The 24,225-nt window shown below is 48.2% G+C and overlaps 1 protein-coding gene across 1 annotated transcript; it reads left to right on the forward strand.

Annotated features, from left to right (window-relative positions):
* The first annotated feature begins 6,028 nt into the window (after positions 1–6,028).
* LOC133923117 (uncharacterized) lies at positions 6,029–11,194 on the forward strand. Its single transcript, XM_062368562.1, has 6 exons — positions 6,029–6,818; positions 6,876–7,008; positions 7,061–7,172; positions 7,274–7,412; positions 7,494–8,479; positions 8,687–11,194. Exons 1-6 carry the CDS (start codon positions 6,029–6,031, stop codon positions 11,192–11,194), a joined length of 4,668 nt encoding a protein of 1,555 aa, XP_062224546.1.
* The last annotated feature ends 13,031 nt before the right edge of the window (positions 11,195–24,225 follow it).

The following is a 24,225-nucleotide window of genomic DNA, read 5'->3' on the forward strand; positions in this document are numbered from 1 at the left end:
GCGGGCAGAGCCCCTTAGGGCCACGTGAAAGTAGTTGGCCATCACCTTTTCATTCCCACCCACCGCTTGGATAGTGGTGGTGTAGATCTGGAGAAATCGACAGGGTCGATGGAACCGTCGTACTTCTCCGGTAGTTCGGGCCGGAACTTCGTGGGCCAGTTGACCTGGCGGAGCTCGCTGGTGAACACTCGGCAGCCCGTGCCGTATCCCTCGGCGCCGGCTGTGCCCTTGGGGGTTGAACGGCGGCGCGCCAGGCAACCCTGGCGGTTGCAGGCCGGCATAGAGGAAGCTTAGTCCTTCGCCTCGGCCTCGCGATAGGACTCCTTACGGTGCTCGAGGGTGACACGCGCATCCTCGACGGCCCTCCGCTCATTGAGGTGGAAGCGGAGGTCTTGAGCTCCCGTCGTGACCAGGGGGTGGCACTTCGTTTGGAGCCCCCCCCCCCCCCCCCGGGGCCGGTTTTGCCGCCACTCGAAGATGCTCCGGCTCTTGTTGCACCGTGGAGGGAGGTGGCACGGGAATTTTGGGCAAGTAGTTGCCAGTGAGCTGTGCCCACCAAGTCGACCACCTCCCATAGCCAACGACCCTCTAGTGTTTCTCCCGCTGCCTGGACAGACGGGTACCTAAAGAGTGCTTGCGTCGCAATTAAAGCACTCCCAGGGCTGGCGTCACCGAAGTTGAGTTTACACCATAACAGCACTCGGCGTTGTCCGGATGCCGACCTTGCGGCAGGGACGATTGCCGCTTGCTGTGGGTTTGGCGGCCCACCCGCGGTGGCCGCGGCCCTGCTGTGCCCAGCACCATTGTCCCCGATGTAGGAAGGTGCCATACGGACCAACTGCTAACGCTGCTGAGGACCAGCAGGAGCTGGGGCCCCTTGGGCCACGTTTTCCATTTCCTCTCTCGAGTTCGAGTCAGTGCACAGAAGACGATGTCCACCCACCATTTTTCTGCAAAAAACGAGGTGGATTCAGGGATGCAACCCCCCTACCTGGCGCGCCAGTTGTTGGTGGATGAACACCGCAAGCGGGGATCTTGAGGGACCCCTTTGAGATTCGGCTGGGGGGCTGATTCTGGATCTATCTCGTATGTGGGGTTAATGCGTGTGTATGGGACTTAGGCGGGACGAATGATCGTCAGCTAGTAGGAGTAAATGCACCAAGGATTTAGACAGGTTTAGGCCGCACGGAGGTGTAATACCCTACTTCTATGTGTCTAGTGTGTTATGAATGCTCTTGGAATGCTTTTCTCTGGATCTCTAGCACTCTCGTTTTTCTTTGTGTTACAAGCTCTGGCTATATCAAGTCAGGTTTTTGATCTATCTATCAAGTGCCTTCTTGGCTTCTCTTTCTACGAAGTGCTCCCCCCTTTTATCTACCAGGGGGAGGCCCTCCAGGGAGTGCTAAGAACGGGGGCACAAGTTTTCGTAAACAATAAATGGAAAACAACCATCATGGGTCTACAATTGATGTTACAGAGGGTTGAAAATGCGTCCCTCAGACGGTCCCGTCGGTCTTTACGTCCCAACTTTAGCAGGTGCAGGGGGGCCCACCGACCAGCCACTGAGTACCCTCTCTTGCCTGTCTGGTCAGAGTAGGTCTGACACGGTTTGATGCAACAGGGCGATAGGCGATAAGCCTCAAGCCCATCGAAGATATCTTCAAGCCGTCTTTCTCCTTGGGCCCCGTGAAGGGAAATGCGATGGGACCCGCCGCATTAATTGTGCCCTCGCCTTCCTACCAGGCGGTGGCAGGGACTGGCGTATTCAGTACGACAGGCGTGGGGGAGAGTGGTTGGATGTGATCGTCCACGTCCCCCCTTAAATGCAGCATCAGGTCTCCCACCGATCGATATCTCATCGTGGAGTCCCTGCGGGGTCCACCAGCATGGGGCTTCTCGGGTCCTCGGGGAACTATGGGTACTCAGGGACCAACTGTTCTCAGCCCTTAGAGCCCGCTCTCGGGCCTAGCCCTTCTCGGGTCCTCGGGGAACTCTGTGTACTCGGGGACCAACTGTTCTTGGCCCCGAGCACCCCCTCCCGGACCTGGCTTTTCTCGGGCCCTCGGGGAGATGGTCCTCGAGGGAGGGCGCCATGTGGCACTGCGCTGTCCTGGCCTCAGGACTCAGGAACCCCCGGTTCCCATATCATCGACAAATGCCCACCTAGAATTCTGCAGCGTCCACCACAACTAACTGCAAATAATTGCATTGGCCATGCATGGATCCGACTTCCACTCCTCTCGATCCTCTTTTCCGCTACACTCAAATCCATCTTGCGTGCACCCCACGCCTCAGGCACGCGTTCCTCCTCACGTCCCCCTCCGCCAAACCCACCACCCCACGAAATCAATTTCTCACTCAATCCTGCCGCCACCATGGGTCTCGAAGAGGTGACACTGCCACACACTCCATGCTCCCAATACTGCCGCGCCAGGCCTCCATAATGTCCACACCACCTGATGTTGGGATCCATGCTGTCGCTCACAGGCATTATCATGATCTGGGTGAACAGACGGCTCGAGTAGCTGAATACTTCTTTTTGTGTTTCAGATCGTTAACGAAGATCGTTAATGAAAGATTTCAGTTAGTAAATAGTAGTTAGGTCGAGTAATGTCTAGTTTAGCTTAATTTGCTTTTGCTAATCATTATTTGAGCTATAACTGAGCTGTAACTCAGTTTGAGAAATATTCTAGGGGTATTCCATTATCTGAAGAAATCTATAACAGAACTAGCAGTTAGGTGAACAAACTACTCTTCCTTCTCTACTGTAACACCCTGATTTTCATATTTCTCAAATTTATAAAATTTTCCAAGATTGTTAAATAGCTTCACTAGTAGTATAGGTTTAAAACCTATTTTCTTAATCAATCAAACAATATAGGTTATTATTTTGTGTGCATTGCATGCTGAGTTTTGTTAGGAGCCAGGCAAATGCATTTGAGTTCTTTTTCTTTTCTTTCTGTTTGGTGTTTTGAGTGAAAAAGATTTTGAATTTTTTTTACAAAACTCAGTAGTGAATAAGTTAAGGATCTTAATGGTTGAAATTCAAAATCTTTGAATTCATCATTTATTCAATCCTTGATCATACCTGATCCTTCTCCAGCTCAATTCAAATCTTAACCAAATCCTTGTTTAAAGTCAATCTCTCATCTTTTTCAAATTCTACCCAAATTCAAATTCAAATTCCTTATCGACTCATATTCTTGTTCAACCTCATTTTTCGTTTCTCTTAAATTCACTCCAAACTCAATTCAAATTCAAACCCTATTCAAATTTCTCTGCAAAAGTTTCTTTTCTAAACCCTATATATACCTAAAGTGTCTTTGGGCTCAATCTTGCTCAAGTTCAAACCCTTAGCCAAGTCATTTAAAAGGCCCAACACAAAGGATCCACGAAATCTGCAAATTTTCACGGAGTCCTGGACAACCTCATCTTTCCATGACGTTTCGGTGTTCAAAACGGCCTCAAATGCAAATCTTGACGATACCGAAGTTGTAGGTCTCGTCGAGAGCGTCGATGTGAACCTATGGAAGTCCCCTTTTGGATAATGGAGCTGGGAGTTATGGCTCTCGAAATCAGTGTTGCGTAGATGAGTCCAAGTTCAAACAATTTATCTTGTGGCACATTTTTGGAAATCAAGATGACATTTTTAGAAGTTATAACGACTACGAAAGTTGTAGATATTTTTGAGTACTACAATTTAGAATCAAGAAACGTCAAATTTGGAGTCCCGACAATGGAGATATCATCCTCGGAATGCAGAGCTGCGAAAAAGGAAACCGTAACCGACTCGAACTCGAATCCGATTCGTGTTCGGTTTGGACTCCACCTCAACCAGCCACCCCTAGCCCTATAAATATGAGTTGCACACCCTCTCCTACCCCTATTCCACACCCCCAAGCCCTAGAAGTCGCAACTGCCCTGTTCGTGCGTCGCCGGAGCGCCGCCGTTTGCCGGAGCCGCCGCCGCCGTCGCCCGTGATGCTCTACGTTGTCTTCTCCGCGAATCCTTCTTCCTCGACTATCAAGGCAAGGTGAGGACCCCTTCTTCTCCTCACTTACTACTGTTTTAGCATCATACTAAGTCCCTAGCCAAGCCCTAGCCCCGGCCAAAGCCCGATCTACGCCGCCACAGTCGTCGCCGTCGCGGACAGCCGCAGGATAGCCGCGCTAATGAGGACATGCCTAGCATTCACTCATCTTCAAATGAAACTCCACTTGATATAGCTGGTCCAATTACAAGGAGTAGAGCTAAACAATTGCAGAAGGAAATTCATTCTCAGGTGAACGCTAACCTTATGTTTAATAATCAGTCTATGTTGAATGAGCCTATGCTTTTGAGTTCTTGTTTCAATGTCCTTAGGAATGATGGAGTGTATGAACCAGCATGGGATCAAGATGGATTCAAGCCTCTGGACATCTGAACCAAGAAGCCTATGGTGTGCATGAATAAAATGGTGGTTCATCACCTTAGCATGGGAATGCAACCAGAAGCTAGATGACTGACACATGGTACGAATTCCAAGCATCACTGCGGACAGAATACAAGGAGTTAGACGGTGTTCTATAAGTGGATGGAAGCGTCTTCAAGTCTACTTTCCAGCCCATCAAACGGTTCATTATTTGGACGTCCCAATAAGGAGTTATGCTCATTTTAGTAACTGCTGCCAGAAGCTGAAAAGACGCGCGAACCAGCCACGAAATCCATTAGAGCATGCGCATGCAGCCATTTACTCAAAGCTGAACGCCCCTATCTCTATATCTTGTACTAGACAATGAAAAGACAGATCTTATTTTTATTGAATTCAGAATACACAAATTCGTGGAGTTTGTTTATGCGTGAGTCTTGAGAGGCTTGCAACATTTGTTCTTTCGACCCCTGAGGGAGTTGTAGAACGCCGAACTGCGGTTCACCCAGTTCGTGCCTTCACGTCTATAGGGCGTGATTACGTGGGCTGTTTCGTCGATACGTGGAAGGGTGATTGTCTCGGTAGTTCGTCGCGTGGACAGCCTCGCGGTGCGCTGCCTCTTCACCAGGTCACGCAGCGACAATTTATCAAGTTCGCAGATCCTACGAGAAGATCAGGCCACAACAACTTGCTACACGTGCTGCCTAGGCGTGTGCTTATCATCTGGTATCAAAGCCTCCGTTTCCTCAGTAGGATTGTTCTTGTTTTTGGTAGGATAGATTTTATATACCTACTGTCCACTAATAGCCAAAAAGAAAACCTACAGCCCAAATTCATACGTGCTACTGATTTTGTAGTTTGCTTTATCGAGTTTTAATCCTTTAAGATTTGTCTAGTTGCTGAATTTTTTTCCCCCTCATCGTTCTAGCTGATATCTTTGTTCCATCCCATCCTTGATCTGATCGTCATTGCTTGCTACATATATATAAACAAAAAAATACCCACCCGTCCCACCCTTGTTTTCTACCCGCCACATATTCCCCTCCCGAGTTTCTTGTTTTTGTGCTGCACCATCCATCTTGGTTGATCCTTGTGCGCCCCCTCAGTTGAAAGTTGTGCTGTGTTGTCACAAATGTTAAAAGAAAAGATGTATATTGGTCAAAAGAAGGACTGAAAACAACGAGTTCTTGTTCAAAAAAAAAAAAAAGGAAAGAAAAGAAATAAAAGAGAATTGTGTTCAGCACACCAAAAAGGGGTTTGGGCAGCAACAAGTTTTGTTTGGTGCAATTGGTGTTCATCTATCCACTTCCTACATCTTGTTCCTTTCTTTGTGCATCTTTTCCTTTATATTCAGCAACTTAGACTTGTGTTCTTGGATTATTATTCGGTTTTGCATCACTACATTTTTCACCGCATTCCACTTACATATTACCCCACCAAGCTCCACTTAAAAAGCACCGTGAGTTGTTGCACCGTCGTCGCTGTTACAATCACTCTTCCACTACAAATTGCAGCCCCGGTTCTTGCTCTTTTCAGGGAGAGAAAGAACTTGTTTTGTAAGTGGTGAGGGAGTGATTCCACATATATTTTGTCCTATTACTTTCTCCCTTTGTTACTAACATGGCAGGAAATGAAGATTCCCCTTCTCACACTGTTTCTGCTCAAGAAATTCAGGAAGTGCGTGCACAAATGCAACAATTGATGCAAGGGATGCAAGCGCTTCAACAATCACTACAGCAGCAACACGGGGAGCATCCACCTCATGATGATGAACACATTGAGGATGATGATCAACATGCCGGTGGCGGTGGTGGTGGTCGTGGCCAAGGATTCGCTGCTGGTTTTGATAACTTTGCAGGTGGCCGTGGCCGAGGATTTGCTGCTGGTTTTGGTCGTGCACGACGTGTCCCTGTTGGGCATCCTCCTGATTTTGATGCTGAAACGTTTTCAAATTATAGTGCTGAACATGGAGGTGATCCTTATGGTCGCCGTGGTGCATATGATGATCATGGTGGTGACAACTTTGGCCGTTTTGGAACCCATGGTCGTTATGGTGATCACCGTCGGCGTCATCATGAACGACGTCACAATGATGATGGTTTGGGCAAGGTTAAAGTGTCCATTCCTCCATTCAGCGGCAAGGAGAATGCTGATGATTACTTTGAATGGGAAACCAAAGTGGAGCAACTATTTGATTTGTATGAATACCCTGCTGAAAAGAAGGCAAAGCTTGCAGCCATTGAGTTCAAAGGCTATGCCATAACTTGGTGGAATCAGATCCGTACTGAATATCATAGAGTTGGGCATGACCGTATAACTTGGGAAGACATGAAGAGGGAAATGCGACGTCGTTTTGTTCCTGCATATTATTCTCGTGACCTACATTTGAAGCTGAAACGTCTTGTGCAAGGTACTCGTACTGTTGATGAATATTTTCAAGAATTGGAAATGTGTTTACTTCGTACAGGGATAACTGAAGATGAGGAATCCACAATGGCCCGGTTTATGGTTGGCCTCAATAAATCCATTGCTGATAAAGTGGATATGACAAATTACACTTGTCTCACTGAGTTGGTTCATTTTGCAAAGAGGGCTGAACGGTAAGTTGCTACGTCTTACAAATACAATGCTTCATGGCGTCATTCCCAACAGCAAGGGGATGTCACGCCTCAATTCCAACAGCAAGGAGCTGCAACGCCCAAATCCTCATCTCGTGGAGCAAATAGATCTATTCCAACTTCTTCGAAACAATTGGATGCGAAAGGTAAAGCTGTGAGTTCAAATCAGCCCACTTCTTCTACTGCAGCCACCCAACGCAAGACAAGCAAGATTGAGTGCTTTAAGTGTGGTGGTCATGGGCATAAGCAAGCTGAATGTCCCAATCGTCATACTATTATTGCACTTGCTGATGGTTCTTATGATTCACAAAGTGAAGAGGAGGACGAGTTTACCACTGTATTTGCAGATCTTAATCTTGACACTTGTGAGTATTCAGCAGAGGATGGTACATTTGAGCTAGGTCTGAATTGTTTAGCCATTCAACCTATTCCAACTTTTGCTCACAATGACATATTACACGATGTAGTTTCTCCATCTTCCGACGAGATTACTAGTGCTGATTTTGATGAGTTGCTTGCTGATTTTCCTGATTTGAAGCCTTCTATAATGAACACACCATCTCCTTCTTTGGTGGTTAGGCGAGTTCTTTCCACTCAATTTGTTGCTGCTGAACAAGGACAACGCCATAATTTGTTTCAATCCCGATGCAAAGTGAAAGGACAAGTGTGCCGTTTCATCATAGATGGTGGGAGCTGCAATAATATTGTTAGTGCTTTGCTTGTTGATAAGCTTGGTTTGCAGCCACGTCGCCATCCACATCCATACCATATGCAATGGTTGAATAATTCTGGGACAGTTAAGGTTTCAGCGATGATTCGTTTGTCATTTTCTATTGGTGATTATCATGGAGAGGTTGATTGTGATATTGTCCCCATGCAAGCATGCCATTTGCTGCTTGGTCGGCCCTGGCAATTTGATGTGGACTCGGTGCATTTTGGACAGTCTAACAAATACACTTTCATTCACAATGACAAGAAGGTGGTTCTTGTTCCATTATCTCCAGAGGAGATACATACTTCAGATATGGCTCGCAAGAAAAGAGAGGAATCAGACAAAAGAAAATTGAGTGAGACCCCCAACCCAAGTAAGGGAGAGAGTTCTAACCCATCCAGCCACATAAAACCTCATGCCAATCCTAAACAGCCACGCCACACTGAGTGTCTCTTTGTGAGCAAGAGTGATTTGAGAGAAGTGAGAAACACCACAGCCCCATTCTTTGTGCTCTTGCACAAGGAGGTCCTACTTTCAACTAACAATTTACCTTCATCGCTGCCTAGTGTTGTTCTTGATCTCTTACAGGACTTCGAAGATGTTTTTCCCGATGAGATACCAGCTGGACTTCCTCCACTCCGTGGAATTGAGCATCAAATTGATTTAGTACCAGGTGCTTCGCTTCCAAATCGTCCAGCCTACCGCACCAATCCTGAAGAAACAAAGGAAATTCAGCGACAGGTAAAAGAGCTTTTGGACAAAGGGTATGTTCGTGAATCCTTATCACCATGTGCAGTTCCCGTTCTTTTAGTCCCAAAGAAAGCTGGCTCTTGGCGCATGTGTGTTGATTGTCGTGCTATCAATGCTATAACTGTTCGATATCGCCATCCCATTCCACGACTTGATGACATGTTAGATGAATTGAGTGGTTCTATCATTTTCACCAAGATAGATTTGCGTAGTGGTTATCATCAAATCCGCATGAAACTTGGTGATGAATGGAAAACAGCGTTTAAAACTAAATTTGGTCTCTATGAATGGCTTGTGATGCCATTTGGCTTGACAAATGCTCCTTCAACTTTTATGCGCTTAATGAATCATGTTTTACGAGCTTTCATTGGCAAGTTTGTAGTTGTTTATTTTGATGATATTCTGATCTATAGCAAATCATTTGATGAACATCTTGATCATATCCGTCAAGTACTTGCTGTTTTGAGGGAAGAGAAATTGTATGGCAACATTGCTAAGTGCACCTTTTGCACAGACCGTGTTGTTTTCCTTGGCTTTGTTGTTTCCGCAGATGGTATTCAGGTTGATGAAGAGAAGGTTAAAGCAATAAAGGATTGGCCTACACCGGTAAATGTGAGCCAAGTTCGAAGCTTTCATGGTCTTGCAGGTTTTTACAGGCGTTTTGTTAAAGATTTCAGCATGATCGCTGCACCCCTCAATAATTTGACAAAGAAGGATGTTCCATTCAAGTGGGGAGATGAACAAGACCAAGCCTTCAATGAGCTGAAAACAAAGCTTTGTGAAGCACTGCTGCTACAACTTCCTGATTTTGGTAAGACATTTGAGATCGAATGTGATGCAAGTGGTATTGGCATAGGAGGTGTACTGCTGCAAGAAGGTAAACCTGTTGCCTACTTTTCTGAAAAGCTAAATGGTCCACATCTAAATTACTCAGTTTATGACAAGGAGCTTTATGCGTTAGTTCGTGTTTTGGAAGTTTGGCAACATTACTTGTTCCCTAAAGAATTTGTAATCCATTCTGATCATGAAGCTTTGAAATATCTTAAAAGCCAAGGCAAGCTGAACCGTCGACATGCTAAATGGATTGAGTTCATTGAAACGTTTCCCTATGTTGTCAAACATAAGCGTGGTAAAGATAACATTGTTGCCGATGCCTTGTCTAGAAGATGTGCATTGATTACACAACTAGATACAAAAGTGCTTGGTTTGGAATCCATTAAAACACTTTATGCTGCTGATGCTGATTTTAAAGAACCTTTCTCTCGTTGCATTGATGGAAAAGGTTGGGATAAATATTATGTGCATGATGGCTTCTTATTTCGGACTAACAAAATATGCATCCCAGCTTGTTCGATTCGCCCAGTTCTTTTGCAGGAAGCACATGAAGGTGGACTAGCTGGTCATTTTGGTGTCAAAAAGACATTGGACATGCTCTCCGATCATTTCTTTTGGCCACATATGCGACGTGATGTCCAGCGGCACGTTGGGTGCTACATCGTTTGCTTGAAAGCTAAGTCCCGCCTCAATCCCCATGGTTTATATACTCCATTACCTATTCCACATGTACCTTGGGAAGATATATCTATGGACTTTGTTCTGGGGTTACCTCGGTCTCAGAGGGGGAGGGATTCTATTTTTGTTGTTGTAGATCGCTTTTCTAAAATGGCACATTTTATCCCTTGTCATAAGAGCGATGATGCTTCACACGTTGCTGATTTGTTTTTCAGGGAGATTGTTCGTTTACATGGAGTTCCAAAGACTATTGTTTCAGACCGGGATACAAAATTTCTCAGCTACTTTTGGAAGACATTGTGGGCTAAGCTTGGCACAAAGTTGTTATTTTCAACCACTTGTCATCCACAAACGGATGGGCAAACTGAAGTTGTCAACCGTACCTTGTCAACCATGTTGCGTGCTGTGTTGAAAAAGAATTTGAAGCTCTGGGAAGACTGCCTTCCACATGTTGAATTTGCTTATAACAGGGCAGTCCATTCCACAACAAACTCTTGTCCATTTGAAATAGTTTATGGGTTTAAACCGCATACTCCCATGGATCTTTTGCCTTTACCATTACAGGAACAAGTTAACTTGGATGCCACAAAAAGATCAGACTTTATCAAGCGGTTACATGCGGAGACAAGAAAGAATATTGAGAAGAAATCAGCACAATATGCAAAGCAAGCAAACAAAGGTAAGAAGAAGGTTACATTTCAGCCAGGAGATCTTGTATGGTTGCATCTACGAAAGGATCGCTTTCCCCAACAGCGTAAGAGTAAGTTATCTCCTCGGGGTGATGGTCCGTTCAAGGTTCTCCAAAAGATAAATGATAATGCTTACAAAATTGAGCTGCCACCTGAATATTCCAATGTGAGTACAACATTCAATGTCAAAGACTTGCTTCCATTTGTTGGTGAGCCTGAGTCGAGGACGACTCCTTCTCAAGAGGGGGAGGCTAATGAGGACATGCCTAGCATTCACTCATCTTCAAATGAAACTCCACTTGATATAGCTGGTCCAATTACAAGGAGTAGAGCTAAACAATTGCAGAAGGAAATTCATTCTCAGGTGAACGCTAACCTTATGTTTAATAATCAGTCTATGTTGAATGAGCCTATGCTTTTGAGTTCTTGTTTCAATGTCCTTAGGAATGATGGAGTGTATGAACCAGCATGGGATCAAGATGGATTCAAGCCTCTGGACATCTGAACCAAGAAGCCTATGGTGTGCATGAATAAAATGGTGGTTCATTACCTTAGCATGGGAATGCAACCAGAAGCTAGATGACTGACACATGGTACGAATTCCAAGCATCACTGCGGACAGAATACAAGGAGTTAGACGGTGTTCTATAAGTGGATGGAAGCGTCTTCAAGTCTACTTTCCAGCCCATCAAACGGTTCATTATTTGGACGTCCCAATAAGGAGTTATGCTCATTTTAGTAACTGCTGCCAGAAGCTGAAAAGACGCGCGAACCAGCCACGAAATCCATTAGAGCATGCGCATGCAGCCATTTACTCAAAGCTGAACGCCCCTATCTCTATATCTTGTACTAGACAATGAAAAGACAGATCTTATTTTTATTGAATTCAGAATACACAAATTCGTGGAGTTTGTTTATGCGTGAGTCTTGAGAGGCTTGCAACATTTGTTCTTTCGACCCCTGAGGGAGTTGTAGAACGCCGAACTGCGGTTCACCCAGTTCGTGCCTTCACGTCTATAGGGCGTGATTGCGTGGGCTGTTTCGTCGATACGTGGAAGGGTGATTGTCTCGGTAGTTCGTCGCGTGGACAGCCTCGCGGTGCGCTGCCTCTTCACCAGGTCACGCAGCGATAATTTATCAAGTTTGCAGATCCTACGAGAAGATCGGGCCACAACAACTTGCTACACGTGCTGCCTAGGCGTGTGCTTATCACGCGCTATAGGCAATTTGCATCGACATTCCTGACCGACCAGAGGTCAAATCACCAAGCCCTTTCACCGGTGCATGTCCCATGATGTTCCCCACTCTCTCACCAACCAGGTCGTCCAGTAGAGCAGCCAAACTATCGAAATCAAGGTCGACATACCCGCTATCCGGTTTCTGGACTCGTTCTATGCGCGCACCGGATTTGCATTCGCATTCTCTGTCAATTGGAAAGCCGTATTGATGCACAAACCGCGTCACGGTGTTTCCCATTGAGTCTTCTACGTGACCCTAGGAGCCCATCCCTGTTTGTGTAGCGACACGACCAGAATGCCATTGCCAACCACAGCATGTCGCAGCCATCACCCGTCGCATCTCCGTTGGTTGTTCTTCCTCTCAGTGGATGATCTACCCAAAACTGTGCCATAGAATTGTGTTCCCGGGATATATGAACATCTCTATTCAAACGATTTCTCAAATTTTATAGCCAATCTCCTAGAACGCGAGCGTCTTCTTTATTGCATCTGTTCGCGGTCACCGCGAAACGTAGAAGCAGTCATTGCTGTTTTGCCGCTATCTCGAATGACCCCTTCCAAAACTAACCATACCGCTGAGTTGGTCTTTCCATGTTCTACACCATGCTTCCCTCGTTTCACTGAAACACCACTGAAGTCGACATCGATGTCTGTGGTCATGCGCCCAATCGCTGGCTTCGATGAAACCCGAACCACCACCGCTATATAGAGTCACCAGTAGTATCTTTAACCTAGAAACGCAACCTTCGGCCTTTTTGATCCATCATAGGTGGTCGAGACTAGATCTCAACGTATCCTTTCTTTAATCCAAGATGGTACTTGCATAGTATACCAAGTCAGCCTCACATCATTCTCCTTAGCCTAGTCAGTGAAGTCTAGTCTGCCCTACACTTCTTAAATCTTGCACAATAATGTTGTCAAACCTGACACAGTGATTGTGCAATAAAGCCTTTCCTATAGGGAGATAGTTTCCTTTTCAATCTAATCTATCTCTCAAAAGCTATTCTCCTTTAATCTTAACTCCGATTTAGACGATTCTTGCGTCTAAATGTTTTTAAAATCTTATCTATCCAAACATAGTGTTTTTAAAGTGTTTTAATGATGTTTGGTATGTTGTTCTTAGTGTTTCCTTTGTGTTGTTTGTCGGTAGTTCTCACGATTAGTCGATAACGTTCTGGAGCAGTTCGAGGGACTTCAAGACCAAGATTTCGGCAACACTTAGCAGCATTGAGTAAAAGGCAAGTGTCCTTGATCATCTTGAACCTATGTTTTTAAATGTTTTGTTTTACAAAATTGCATGCAGAGTTAATATGATGTGTAGTCACCTATGTTAGGGTTTTCCCTAGATTTTCCCTTATCATCCCTTGGAACCTAGATGGTTTATGATTAGATATCTTTGTTGAGTAGATTGCTTAGCCATGCTTTTGGGATATTGGGAAGTGTCATATACTTGACTAATAAACATATACAACAATAATGGTTAACTGGTTAATGGTCTAGCAACATGGAACCTTAGAGCAAAGTGGTTTTGATGGTTGTCATGGTTATGATGTTGGTTTAGTGTGTTGCTCAAGTAACCTAAGTAAGGACCGGTTCGTGGAGCGACAACCCGAGAAGTTTTGTACAAACACGAGACTGATATGGGAAGGCTTAGCCGATTAATTAGGGTTCTTCCAGTATTGTGTGGGCCAGATGGGAGGCGTGGATGAGGGAAGGTAATTCTCAGAAATCACATGGCACAAGAGGGGGCTTCTAGGTGGTAGCACATAGCGGTGAAACCTGGAGTGTTGGTAACACATACTGGGGGGATTCTTTGTAAAGGCTTCGTAGTGATCTCCTGGCAACACACCACTGGCATGTGTATAGTGCTTGGCCGGTATTGCAACATGGAGACTTTAGTCATCTGCTTGCAAGTGATGAAATCACGACTCGTGGGAAAGTTGTACAACCTCTGCAGAGTGTAAAATCTGATATATCAAACGTGCTTATAGTCATGAGAGACTTGGATCCTCACATGATTAGATGGTTGTGGTTATGAGTTTGGTTGTAGGTATGGTTCTGGTACAGAGAGTACTAGATGGTTGTGGTTATGGTCCTGGTACAGGGAGTACTAGATGGTTGTGGTTTTGGTTATAGTACAGGGAGTACTAGACGGTTATGGTATGCAAGGTGGGGAGCCTTGTATGCTGCATGTTGGACTGTATGGGTTACATTACTCGCATTTATGCAAAAATACCATTTGTTAGCCTATTCTTGAGATAAGCCTGCATATCATTATTTTTTCCACACTTACTGAGCGCGTCATATGCTCACACTTGCTATTTTCCCTACACCATGCGACATGTATGCTGCTGCTCAGTGAGTGAAGATGTTGAAGACTATCAAGACGAGGTTGTGACGTTCTAGGCGTGTGTCTCCTGGTCGGTCGCCTGCGGTGTTGTTGGGCACCAGTGCTTCTGTTCCGCTGCAGATATCTTCATAGAAGACAATATATGTCAATTGCTGTAAGAGTTTAATATTTATTTAATAAAAGTATTGTTTTTTTTACTTCACCTGTGATGTCCTTATGTGTGTTGAACATCCTAGGCACACATAAGCCGCATCTGGTTTTATCCGTTAAAACCGGGTGTGACATCTACTATATAGTTCCACTAAATTTCATAATTGTTCATTCGTGTTCTCTGATCTTTCTTGTTGATAGTCTTGAAATTGATTTGGGTGTGACAATGGTATCAAAGCGTAGTCGATTCTGATACCGCGACCCTCGTCAGAGATGGGCACGCGAAAGCTAGACGTGCTCCTCGAGAGGTTGGCGGCGATGAAAGCTTCTAACAAGGCGTTTCGGGCGTTGATGTGCGCTCAGGAGACAACGAGGCTCTCTCAGGAGCCACGAGGCACCACGCACGGGTGTCGCCGGCCCCTGCTTCGGGTCAGTCATCAAGCCCACTTCCGTCGTCGCGCCTCGCCACCATGTCGACCAGTCGCTGCACAACCTCGCTGCCAGGAACCCTTCAGCAGAGATAGTCAAGCAGGAGGTACGGGATTTGCGGTCGTGAATGAGGAACGTGGAAGTGCGTCTTACGCATATGAAGGAACAGCTCAGAGTGATCCAGGCGGCCATGATGGAGATTGCCAGAGGATCCTCCGCAAAGCAGTGTTCAGTGGCGCCTTCAAGTACCACCGAGCTGGACACGCGAGTGGCTACACCGCGGCGCACTTCCTCTACGCATGCGGGGGTGTCACCAGCTACCGCCCCAGTCCAGACCATGGAACCCGCTCTCATCGTTGCTTCTTCCTTCACCACGGCTGCGGATCCGACCTCCTTGGTATTCTCCGTGGAGAAGACCTCGTCGGGTTGGGAGTACAAGGCCATAGACCTCCTCCCGGAGGTTAAGATGCCTAGGCTCATAGCATGCCGCGCCAAGTTCGACTCCAGGAAGGTCCTCACACTCCTCCCCGATCACCTCGCCCAAGCGTCAACCTCACTATCCCCGTCGAACTCAACTGGGAGGTGCCTGCCAATTGTTCGACACCGTGTCGTGACCGCGACATGCGTATTTCCGTGCCTAGGAGCGGTTCTACCACCGACCCCTCCGATGTAGTCGACAAGCTCCCCTATGAGGAAGGCACCCACGACACACGTGTTTCCGTGCCCGCAAGCGGTTCTGCTACTGACCCCTCCGATGTCGTCGACAAGCTCCCCTACGAGGAAGGCGGGCGCAGCGAGGGTGGCGCGTACGACGAGTGCCGCGCCTGGGACCTCGACTGGGGGTACGCCGCCAAGCTCGTCTCTAGCCAGCCGGTGTCTGGCATCATCAAGCTCGGGCCAAGCAGAAGCTCCTAGTTCCCTCGTTTTAGGACCACACCAGTAGCTAGGACGCCATCGTCAACACTGGCTTTTGACACATTGTCATCGCCGAACGGGCTGGCCAGCGACGTTTAGTTCACAGCCCTCGTAGTGATCACAAGCATCCTCAAGCAGATGCTCACCAACTGTTTGACAGTATGCTTCAAAGACTACTACCCAGAGTTGCTCGTCCTCACCAATAGCCGCTCTGTCCCCTTCTATCCCGGAGGCAGCGAGGTCACGCGCGAGGTTGGTCTGATGAGGACTGTCGTTACCTAGCATCAGTTGGTCTGATGAGCCCATGGCTCCTTCGAATACACAATATCACCAATAATCATCAAATCATACAAGGTTCAATTATAAGAGCATGTGCATGACAATTAGACCACCAGGTGAACTTGTTCCTTGCTGTTCATGTTTCCTTGGATGGATTACTACTAAATTATTGTGATATTTTTATTGCATAGGAATGTGGGAGAAGCACCACAACCTTATTCGAACGCCACTCCTCGAAGGTCAAGTCTACTCGAACTTAAGGCTGAGCTCTAGTCATGGTCGTGGTCGAAGTCGTGGTCGTGGTTGTGGTCGAAGTCGAGTTCCAGAACAACACGTCAGTAAAATGGGCATAACTCTCTCATACAAAGTCTATTTTAGGCAATCTTGGATATTCTAGAAAGCTTACGATGAGCTCTTTCTAATGGATATGGGCTCGACCAAATATTCCTTATAGTTTAGTCAGAGTCAAAGGAATAAGGTGATGCATCACCATTTTGAACCCTGTCGGGTTTTGTAATCGTGTCGAAGCTGGAGTCCAGGTTGTGCACGCCTCTCTCCATGGTTGCACAACCCTAGGTCGACCTCCTCACGCCCCCTATATATACACAGTAGCCGTCATAGTTTAGGTTTAGGTTTAGCTTAGATTATTCTGTTTAATACAGTTTCGCCGTTTATCGGTTTGTTGAACCCGAAACTCAAGTGCTTCATTGGTAATTAGCAATATTCAGATCGCATCTACCTATGTTTACTTGTGTTCTCGATTCGCTTACAGGAGAAATCTTCTTGACGAGGTCAACCGTGACTTAGCACGGTTGATAACCACGGAGTAGTGGTGTAGTGGTTGCGAGTGTTCTTGATCTGTTATGATCAGTGCCTTTAGATCATCAACGTTCAAACTCCACTAATCAACTTATCATATTACCTTCGGAAGATCATGCAAGCGCGCATCAAGTGGTATAAGAGTCTCGGTTGACCATTAGGTAATCTCAGTTATCCCTTTTATTTTGTTGAGTTCCTTTACCTAGAGTTCAGAAAATTACCCCACCAAAAGAAGGATTTAGATCTTAGTTTTCCGCTGTCCAAACCTCTTTGTGCCTTTTCCAATTTTGTTTTCAGTTTTCGAGTTGTTGAGTTTGAGTCCATTGTCGGGGTCTTGTTGCTGGTTCAGTTATTATGTTCTAGTTTTTAGCGTCGAGTCTTTGCTAATTTAGTCGTCGAGTTACTCAGCTTGCCTAATGTGCTATAGCCGAGTTTGTGTCCCACTCAAGGTCCCAACCAGTCACTCCGACCACTCACACGGGGTCCGATCAGTCACTCCAACCACCCACTCGGGGTCCATCTAGTCACTTCGACCATCCATTTATTGTCCGACCAGTCACTCCTCCCACCTTTTCGGATCCGACTACTTAGTCGGAGTCGTCCACCTTCTCAGATTCGACCACCATAGCTAAAACAGAGGTAGCCAGAATTCAGAAAGAGAGAGAGAGAGTATCTTTTTATTACCTTTATACCCCTACTCTCTGAAAAAAATTGTGACCCACATACCTCACTGGTCTTAGAAAAGGCACTAGAAGAGTTTTGAGTTTATGTCACATTCGCAAAAAAAAAGAAGAAGAAAAGAAAAGAAAGCAAGAAGTAAAGAAAAAAAAGAGAAGAAGCAAAGAGTGCAAAAGAGAGAAAGAGAGAGAATTAAAAAAAGGAATCAGTTTGCATTGCAAATTTTGTTCCATTGTGTTGTTGTCTATTATAGTTTTCGGCTTGCTTGAGCTAGTTCTAGGAACGTGTTCGGGCCAGCAACTGTGATGAGTACTGTGGACATATTCAGCTTTGCTAATTTGATTTCAATTATTGCTATTCGTTGCTACTAAATATTTCCTATCCAAGCTATACCTTCTATCGATCAGAACGGTTTCTACCCTTGCAACTACCTCACTCGCACCCGATAAGGTATCATGAACCAACCACTGGTTGTACCAACTGCTGTGTGTGGTAAGAACATTTGCAAGAGCGTGGTAAGATGCTTGAGAGTGTGTGACTCCACCTCCACCACCTAGTAGTCGATAGGGATAATATCTTTTGTTATCTTCTGTCTACTACTAACCATGGTAGGCGAAACATCGGATGCAAAAGAGTATGTTTTAAGAGAAGAACTCACAATGTTGTTGGATGATCATCGGCAAACGATTAGTGACAACATTGACAAGAAGCTTGTGGGAACCAATACCGCATTGCAAAGACTCAATGAAAGCATTGAAATACTCAATACACACTTGATCCTCATGTTGCAACTCATGAACAAGAGGAGTCCGCCACGGATGAAGAAATTTTGAGGCAAGAACGTGACGCCCTTGATGCACGACAACGAAATCGATTGAACTTCAACCGTCAAGGTATGAGAGGTAATGATTTTCAGCAACATAACCCACGTGTTAATGATGATCCTTTTGCTAAGGTTAAGTTTACTATACCATATTTTGCAGGTGCTTATGATGCTGAAAAGTATTTACATTGGGAGATGATGGTCAAATAGAAGTTTAATGCTCATTTGGTTCCTGAAGTGCATAGAGTTAGGCAAGCAACTAGTGAATTTAAAGATTTTGCAATCATCTGGTAGAATAGTATTTGCATCAATGCTATGCGTAACAGATTTGTTTCACCCTCTTTTAAACGTGATTTGTATAAAAAAATTGCAGCGCTTAAACCAAGGTGATAGATCCTGTTGGAGCAAGAGTTCATCTTGCCCCAGCAAGTACGGTGAGAGTTTCTTCTAAGGAGGAGACTCAAGCTTGGAGACAAAGTTTAAGAGGAAGGAACACCATGAGTATATTGATGATAGGAAAAATGGATCGATCTGGGGGGAGAATCACATGTTTGCTGTGATGCGTGTTCTGTGTCCGTTCTTTGCCTAGAGGACCATAGCCTCCTATTTATAGGGCCATACGTAGCTTTGCGTACAAGTTATCATAATGTACAAATATCCCGGATCTGGCCAAATTACTAAGCCTTATCTTGGATGACTACCTCATATCCTGTCAGGAGATAAATATCCACTGTGGTAATTATCATGGTGCCTGCCTCCTGAAGGGGGCGAGCCGATCGCCAATTGCGGCCCGGCGCTGCACTGCCAGGGGTGTCAGGATAGGTACCATCGTGCTGGGGTGTCAGAGCGGCGTCTACAAGCCTAGGCATTTAATGCTGGTCACTTCCTCACAGGCAAAGTACGACTGGTTCTTACCTTTTGGCAGATTTTTCCTGAGGCCTGATGACTCACCCAGTAACCTCCGGGAAGCCAGCCCGGGCAGCGAGAGGCCGGGGCTTCGGAAGGGGGAGGCTTCGGGAGGCTGAAGCCTTGGAGACCAAACCTTCGGGAGGCTGAGCTCTGGAAGGTCGGAGCTTCGGAAGGCAGGAACAAGCTCAGCCTTTGGGAGGCTAAGCTAATTAAGCCAAGGGGCCGTCGGGGGTCCTTAATAACGACACCCAACAGAGTGTGTCGTCTTGTTGTTGGGGGGGGGCAAGGGAGTTGGTTTCGCTCCCCCATGATTTCGGCCTGGCAGGCGAAAGGATGGCGCGTGCGCCCGTCGCCTGGAGGGGGCAAGTTGCTACCTATTGTAGCAGGGGGGGACTGCCCAGAGCAACCCTTTTGCCTACTCCTCATTCTCATCTACCTCTGTCTTCAACGACTCTTGCCCCTCGTGAGTTGTTCCTTGATCTCTACTCCCCTCTCTCTCGTAGTTTAGCGTCTTTCGCCATCCTCTTGCGGTTCATATGGCCGACCTGAGTACCCCGAGTGAAGCCAAAACTCGGGCGGTGGGGGAGATGGCCGGAGTAGCCACGGTGGGGGACCCTCAGGTGTCATCGGCTTCCCCGTTGCTGATGGGGCCGCCGTTGGGAGTGCAGCTCCGGCGCGCCAGTAAAAGCCACTCCCGGCAAACCACCACGCTGGGATTGTTTGTCATCGGTGACGAGGAGGTTGACCGAATGGTTAGGGAGGGGAAGATCCCCTCCCGAGCCATCGCTCGGCCTTCGCTGGGCGAGGAGGTCCCGAAGCCTCTGGTCCATGAGGTCGTGGTGTTTGAAGCCTTCTTCAAGACGGGCCTGGGTTTTCCTTCAGTGTCGTTGCTTGAAGAGGTGCTCCGCCACTTCTACGTGGAGCTCCCACAGCTCCACGCCAACGCCATTGCCCGCCTGGCCACCTTTGAGTGGGCCTTGCAGGCGGAGGGGTGTGAAGGGAGGGTGGATTTTTTCGCGGCCCTCCACTTTGCGAGCTGCCAGCCGAAGGTGATCAAGGTCGTGGGGATGAAGAGGCCCCTCAGTTTTGGGAGTATCAACTTCCAGATACAGCCACAGTATCGCGATGCCTTCCCAACGAAGGCCATCAACGGTCGGTGGTATACTGGCTGGTTGCCGCGGTGGTTTTACTATAGCATCGGCCCTGCATCGCCCCTTCGCTTCACGAACTGGGATATCGTGTATGTTCCAGAGCTGGAGACGGGGATTACGGACGACCAGTTTGCCTCACGGCTGGCCCTTCTTCGCAGGGTGGCCGAGAAGATGAGCATGTGTGACCTCATGGAGGAGTTCACCATGTTGTGTGTCCGGCCCCTCCAAACGGACTGAAACTGCGTTTTTGAGCAGGGTGCGAAAGAGTGGCCGAAGGTGTACTCTGGTCCGCCCGTCAGCGCAGGTGAGTTCCATTTGTTGATGGGTTCTCGATCTGCCGATGTGAGCCTTCTTTTTTCTTTCAGAGGAGGTAATCCTGGGCCCCTTCTATCGTGGAGCGGGAGCGGCGGGTAGCCCTGGCACAGAGTTGGGAGCGGGACAATCGTGTTTGCTTTTACCTTGGTGTGGGGGCTCCGGCATGGCTGGATCCTCCAGAGCCTTGGGCTGCTAGAAAACGAGCGCGTGCGAGCCCCTCGTTTGTACAAGGACGCTCCAGGCCTGACGGCCCTCAGTATCCGGAGGCTCGCATACTGGTTCGATGTCCGAGTCGTCGAAGGCGCCCCTAGTTCGCAAGAAGCGCCTGAGACGGGTTGGGAATGTGTGCGATCAGTCCGGGAGTCGAGGGCCAGGGTGGCGGCGATGATCGGGGGAAGGACTGGACCTCCCTGGATCTTGCGGGTCACGGCCAGAGCCAACGGTGAGGCGTCTCCTCCATGGACTTCGACTTTGGTCTTGTCGACTCGGATGTTGAGGTTGCTACGGGTCCTCTTGTAAGAGGTTTGGGGGAACCAGGTGTGGTTTGCTTTGTTAGTCATACCCTTTTGGTCTTGTGCTGGGATCTTAATTCGTATTTCTTTTTTTGTTGTAGCAATCTTCGAGGTGGATGTGACCTTGACTCCACCCCTCGGGGCCTCGGAGGCCCAGCGGAGATCGCGGACTCCTCCAGAGGGGTCTTCGTTCCTACGGGGCCCGAAGTCAGCTGGTGGCCTGCTCACGGCGGCTGGTGCCTGAGGCGCTGTGCCCTCCATCGGGAGTCCCTTCGGAGCGGTTGAGGGGGGCCCTGGCCTTGGGATCCTGACCCCGGACAACTTCGCGCTGCGCCCGGAGGTGTCAAGGGCTTTCACTGCGGCCTCCTCACTACATCGGAGTGGGGAGGTCAAGAGAGCGTTGGCCCAGCATCCCCTGGAGGAGCTGGAGGCGCGATTGGCGGTGGCGGCCCTTCAGGTCGGTAGTGTTTGTTATGATCGCCGGGTCCGGTGTTGGGTCCTGGGTAGCTTATCTTGTCTTTTTCCATCTTTTTGTGGTGCTTTGTAGCAAGTAATTTTGACGAGGGCGCTGGGTGGTGGCCGATGCCAAGCTTTGGAAGAGACCCGAAAAACAGGCGGTGTCCGCGGAAGGCCGTCTTCATGAGGAGATGGTGCTTCGTGAGCGTGCGGAGGCTAAGGCACAGAAGGCTGCCGAAGACCTCTGGGAGGCGAAGGAGGTTGCCGATGCGGCCAACGAGGCCCGTGTGTTCGTCGAGAGTGACGCTGACACCCTTCGGGCGGCGGTGGTAAATATGCGACAAGAGCTGGAGGAGGTTCGGGCATCGGAGGGGGCACTGCATTTGGAGTGCCAGCAGTTAATGGTGCTAGCGTTGGAGGTGGCCCGGATTACCTCTGATGCCTTGAGCGGCCTAGGGGCTCGATGTCTGCTGCTACCCTCCGACTCGGATGGTGTCGGTCATGCCGCTCTTCTGGCTTTGGTCTGCCACGAAGGTTGTGGTTAGGGCCACGGAGGCCTATGTGAGGTCCAGCGCTCGTGTGGCTGCTGCACTTCAGCTGACCCTGCTGCACCAGGTGGGGGTTGGTCCCTTCGAAGCACTGGAGTGGCAGGTGCCGGACTCCGTGGTCGAGGCCTTCCAGCCAGAGGCACCTCCGGTGGAGATTGGGGCAGCCTTGGAGAGCTTCCATCGTGGCGTATGGGCGAAGCATGGCCGAAGTGTGATGTTGCGATTTATGGCCGGTCTGGGGGTTCCGGGTGTCCCAGGGGGCCTTCACCCAAGTTCTTCATTGTGAGGCCTGGTGGTTCACTCGGAGTCTATGGGTGCTTTGAGGCCCTCTGGGGAGCTTTGTCTGGTGTTGTTGCCCCTCTGGAGCCAAGCGTGGATGCCCCAGAGGTGTAGCTCTATCACGGCTGTCTTTGTTTTCTTTTCTTTCCTAGGGAGGGGGGGGGCTGAGTTCTAGTATGTTGACCGCCACTTTTTGCTTTATGTATATAATCTTTCCTTTATTTGATGGAAACCGCGCTCGTCTTCCTGTGTTTGACCTGTGTTGTTTCTGGGATGTTTGAGCCTTTGAGTTTTAACCGGAGTCTGCTCTGCGTGTATAGGTGCGGCGGCCCGAGGCCTGAGGAGGCCTCGTCCGTACCTTGGATAGTGCCTCCGGGGGAGGGTTCAAGTGCGTCTAGTGCATCGAAGGCTACTCCGTTCATGCATCGGCGGAGTCGCTTGGTTATGCCCCGCGATTCCGATGGGCGTGTTGACCCTCAGGTCGCTGCCGATGTTTTGGTTAATGTCGAGCCGGAATATCCCCTGGTGTCCGCTTTGGATGTATGCTGTACCGCAAGAGATGACTGGTGTGTGGCCCGAACGGCCTGGGAAGTTGCTGGCTCACGCTTCTTACGGCGCTTCGTCCTTCCCCGGGGTTCTGACGGAAGGGTGCCTTCGGAAATTCTCGAGTCTACCTTAGGGTGAGGTGAAGGTAGAGGAGGCATAGGCTGCGGAGGCCTCATCGGAGGGACAGGGGGAAGAGCTGGACTTCTCGGCCTTCGACTCGTATCCCTTCCCAGCAGATTTTTCATCTTCCCGGGGTCGAGTCTCTGTTTCGTGTAGCAGCCCCTTTGGTGGAGGGGGCTCGAGTCGGCCTCCCGTGCGCAATTGTCGTGGACGACAATCCAGGTCCCGTGGTGTGTCCGGGAGGCATGGCGGTTGGGCACCCTCGTCTTCCCGTAGTGGTACAGGGGGGCGTAGTAGGGTAGCCAGTTTGCTGGGCATGGATTCGATGTACAGCGGTTAACTGTATAAAAGACTTTTGTATGTTCTTTTTCCTCTCCCTTTTTTATGATTGATCGCGCCGATGTTTCGCTTGTGCCCCTTGTCCTAGCCCTTTGCATCCTATGGTTGTCTGGCGGCCACGGGGTGCGAGACTTTGAGGGGCATCAGAAGGGTCAGCTGACAGATTGAGTTTTGTTGGGGTTTTTATCCCCTCGCCATGCCTAGGGCAGCTTGGCCTTGGAAATGACGAGGGGTGTTATGCCTGCCCCGTATGAAAGCACTGCCTTCAAGATGATGGATCGGTATTTGCCTATCCAACATTTTAAGTTTGCTAGGCCCAAATGATGACGGACAGAATGCTTGTCCCGCACGGAGACTTTTGTCTTCAAGATGCTGGAGTGGTCTTTGCCTATCCTCCACGTAGGTTAGCTAGACTTTAAAGATAGCGGACGAAATGCCTGTCCAGCACGGAGACTTATGCTTTCAAGATGCTGGAGCGGTCTTTGCCTATCCGCCACATAGGTTAGCGATACCTTAAAGATGGCGGACGAAATGCCTGTTCAGCACGATGGCTTATGCCTTCAATATGCTGGAGCGGTCTTTGCCTATCTGCCATGTAGGTTGGCGAGACCTTAAAGATGGCGGGAGGAATGCCTGTCCAGCATGGAGGCATAAACCTCCAAGATGCTGGGTTCTTTTGT

Source organism: Phragmites australis, chromosome 6 (assembly GCF_958298935.1).
Source record: "Phragmites australis chromosome 6, lpPhrAust1.1, whole genome shotgun sequence".
In the NCBI taxonomy this organism is placed as follows: domain Eukaryota; kingdom Viridiplantae; phylum Streptophyta; class Magnoliopsida; order Poales; family Poaceae; genus Phragmites; species Phragmites australis.

Excerpts from the sequence above, each read along its gene's own strand:
- LOC133923117 (XM_062368562.1), top strand. The coding sequence starts at position 6,029 with ATGGCAGGAAATGAAGATTCCCCTTCTCACACTGTTTCTGCTCAAGAA. Across the intron at positions 7,413-7,493 it reads TGAGTATTCAGCAGAGGATG|TTTCTCCATCTTCCGACGAG; the intron begins GTACATTTGAGC and ends TACACGATGTAG. Across the intron at positions 8,480-8,686 it reads CAAAGGAAATTCAGCGACAG|ATAGATTTGCGTAGTGGTTA; the intron begins GTAAAAGAGCTT and ends ATTTTCACCAAG.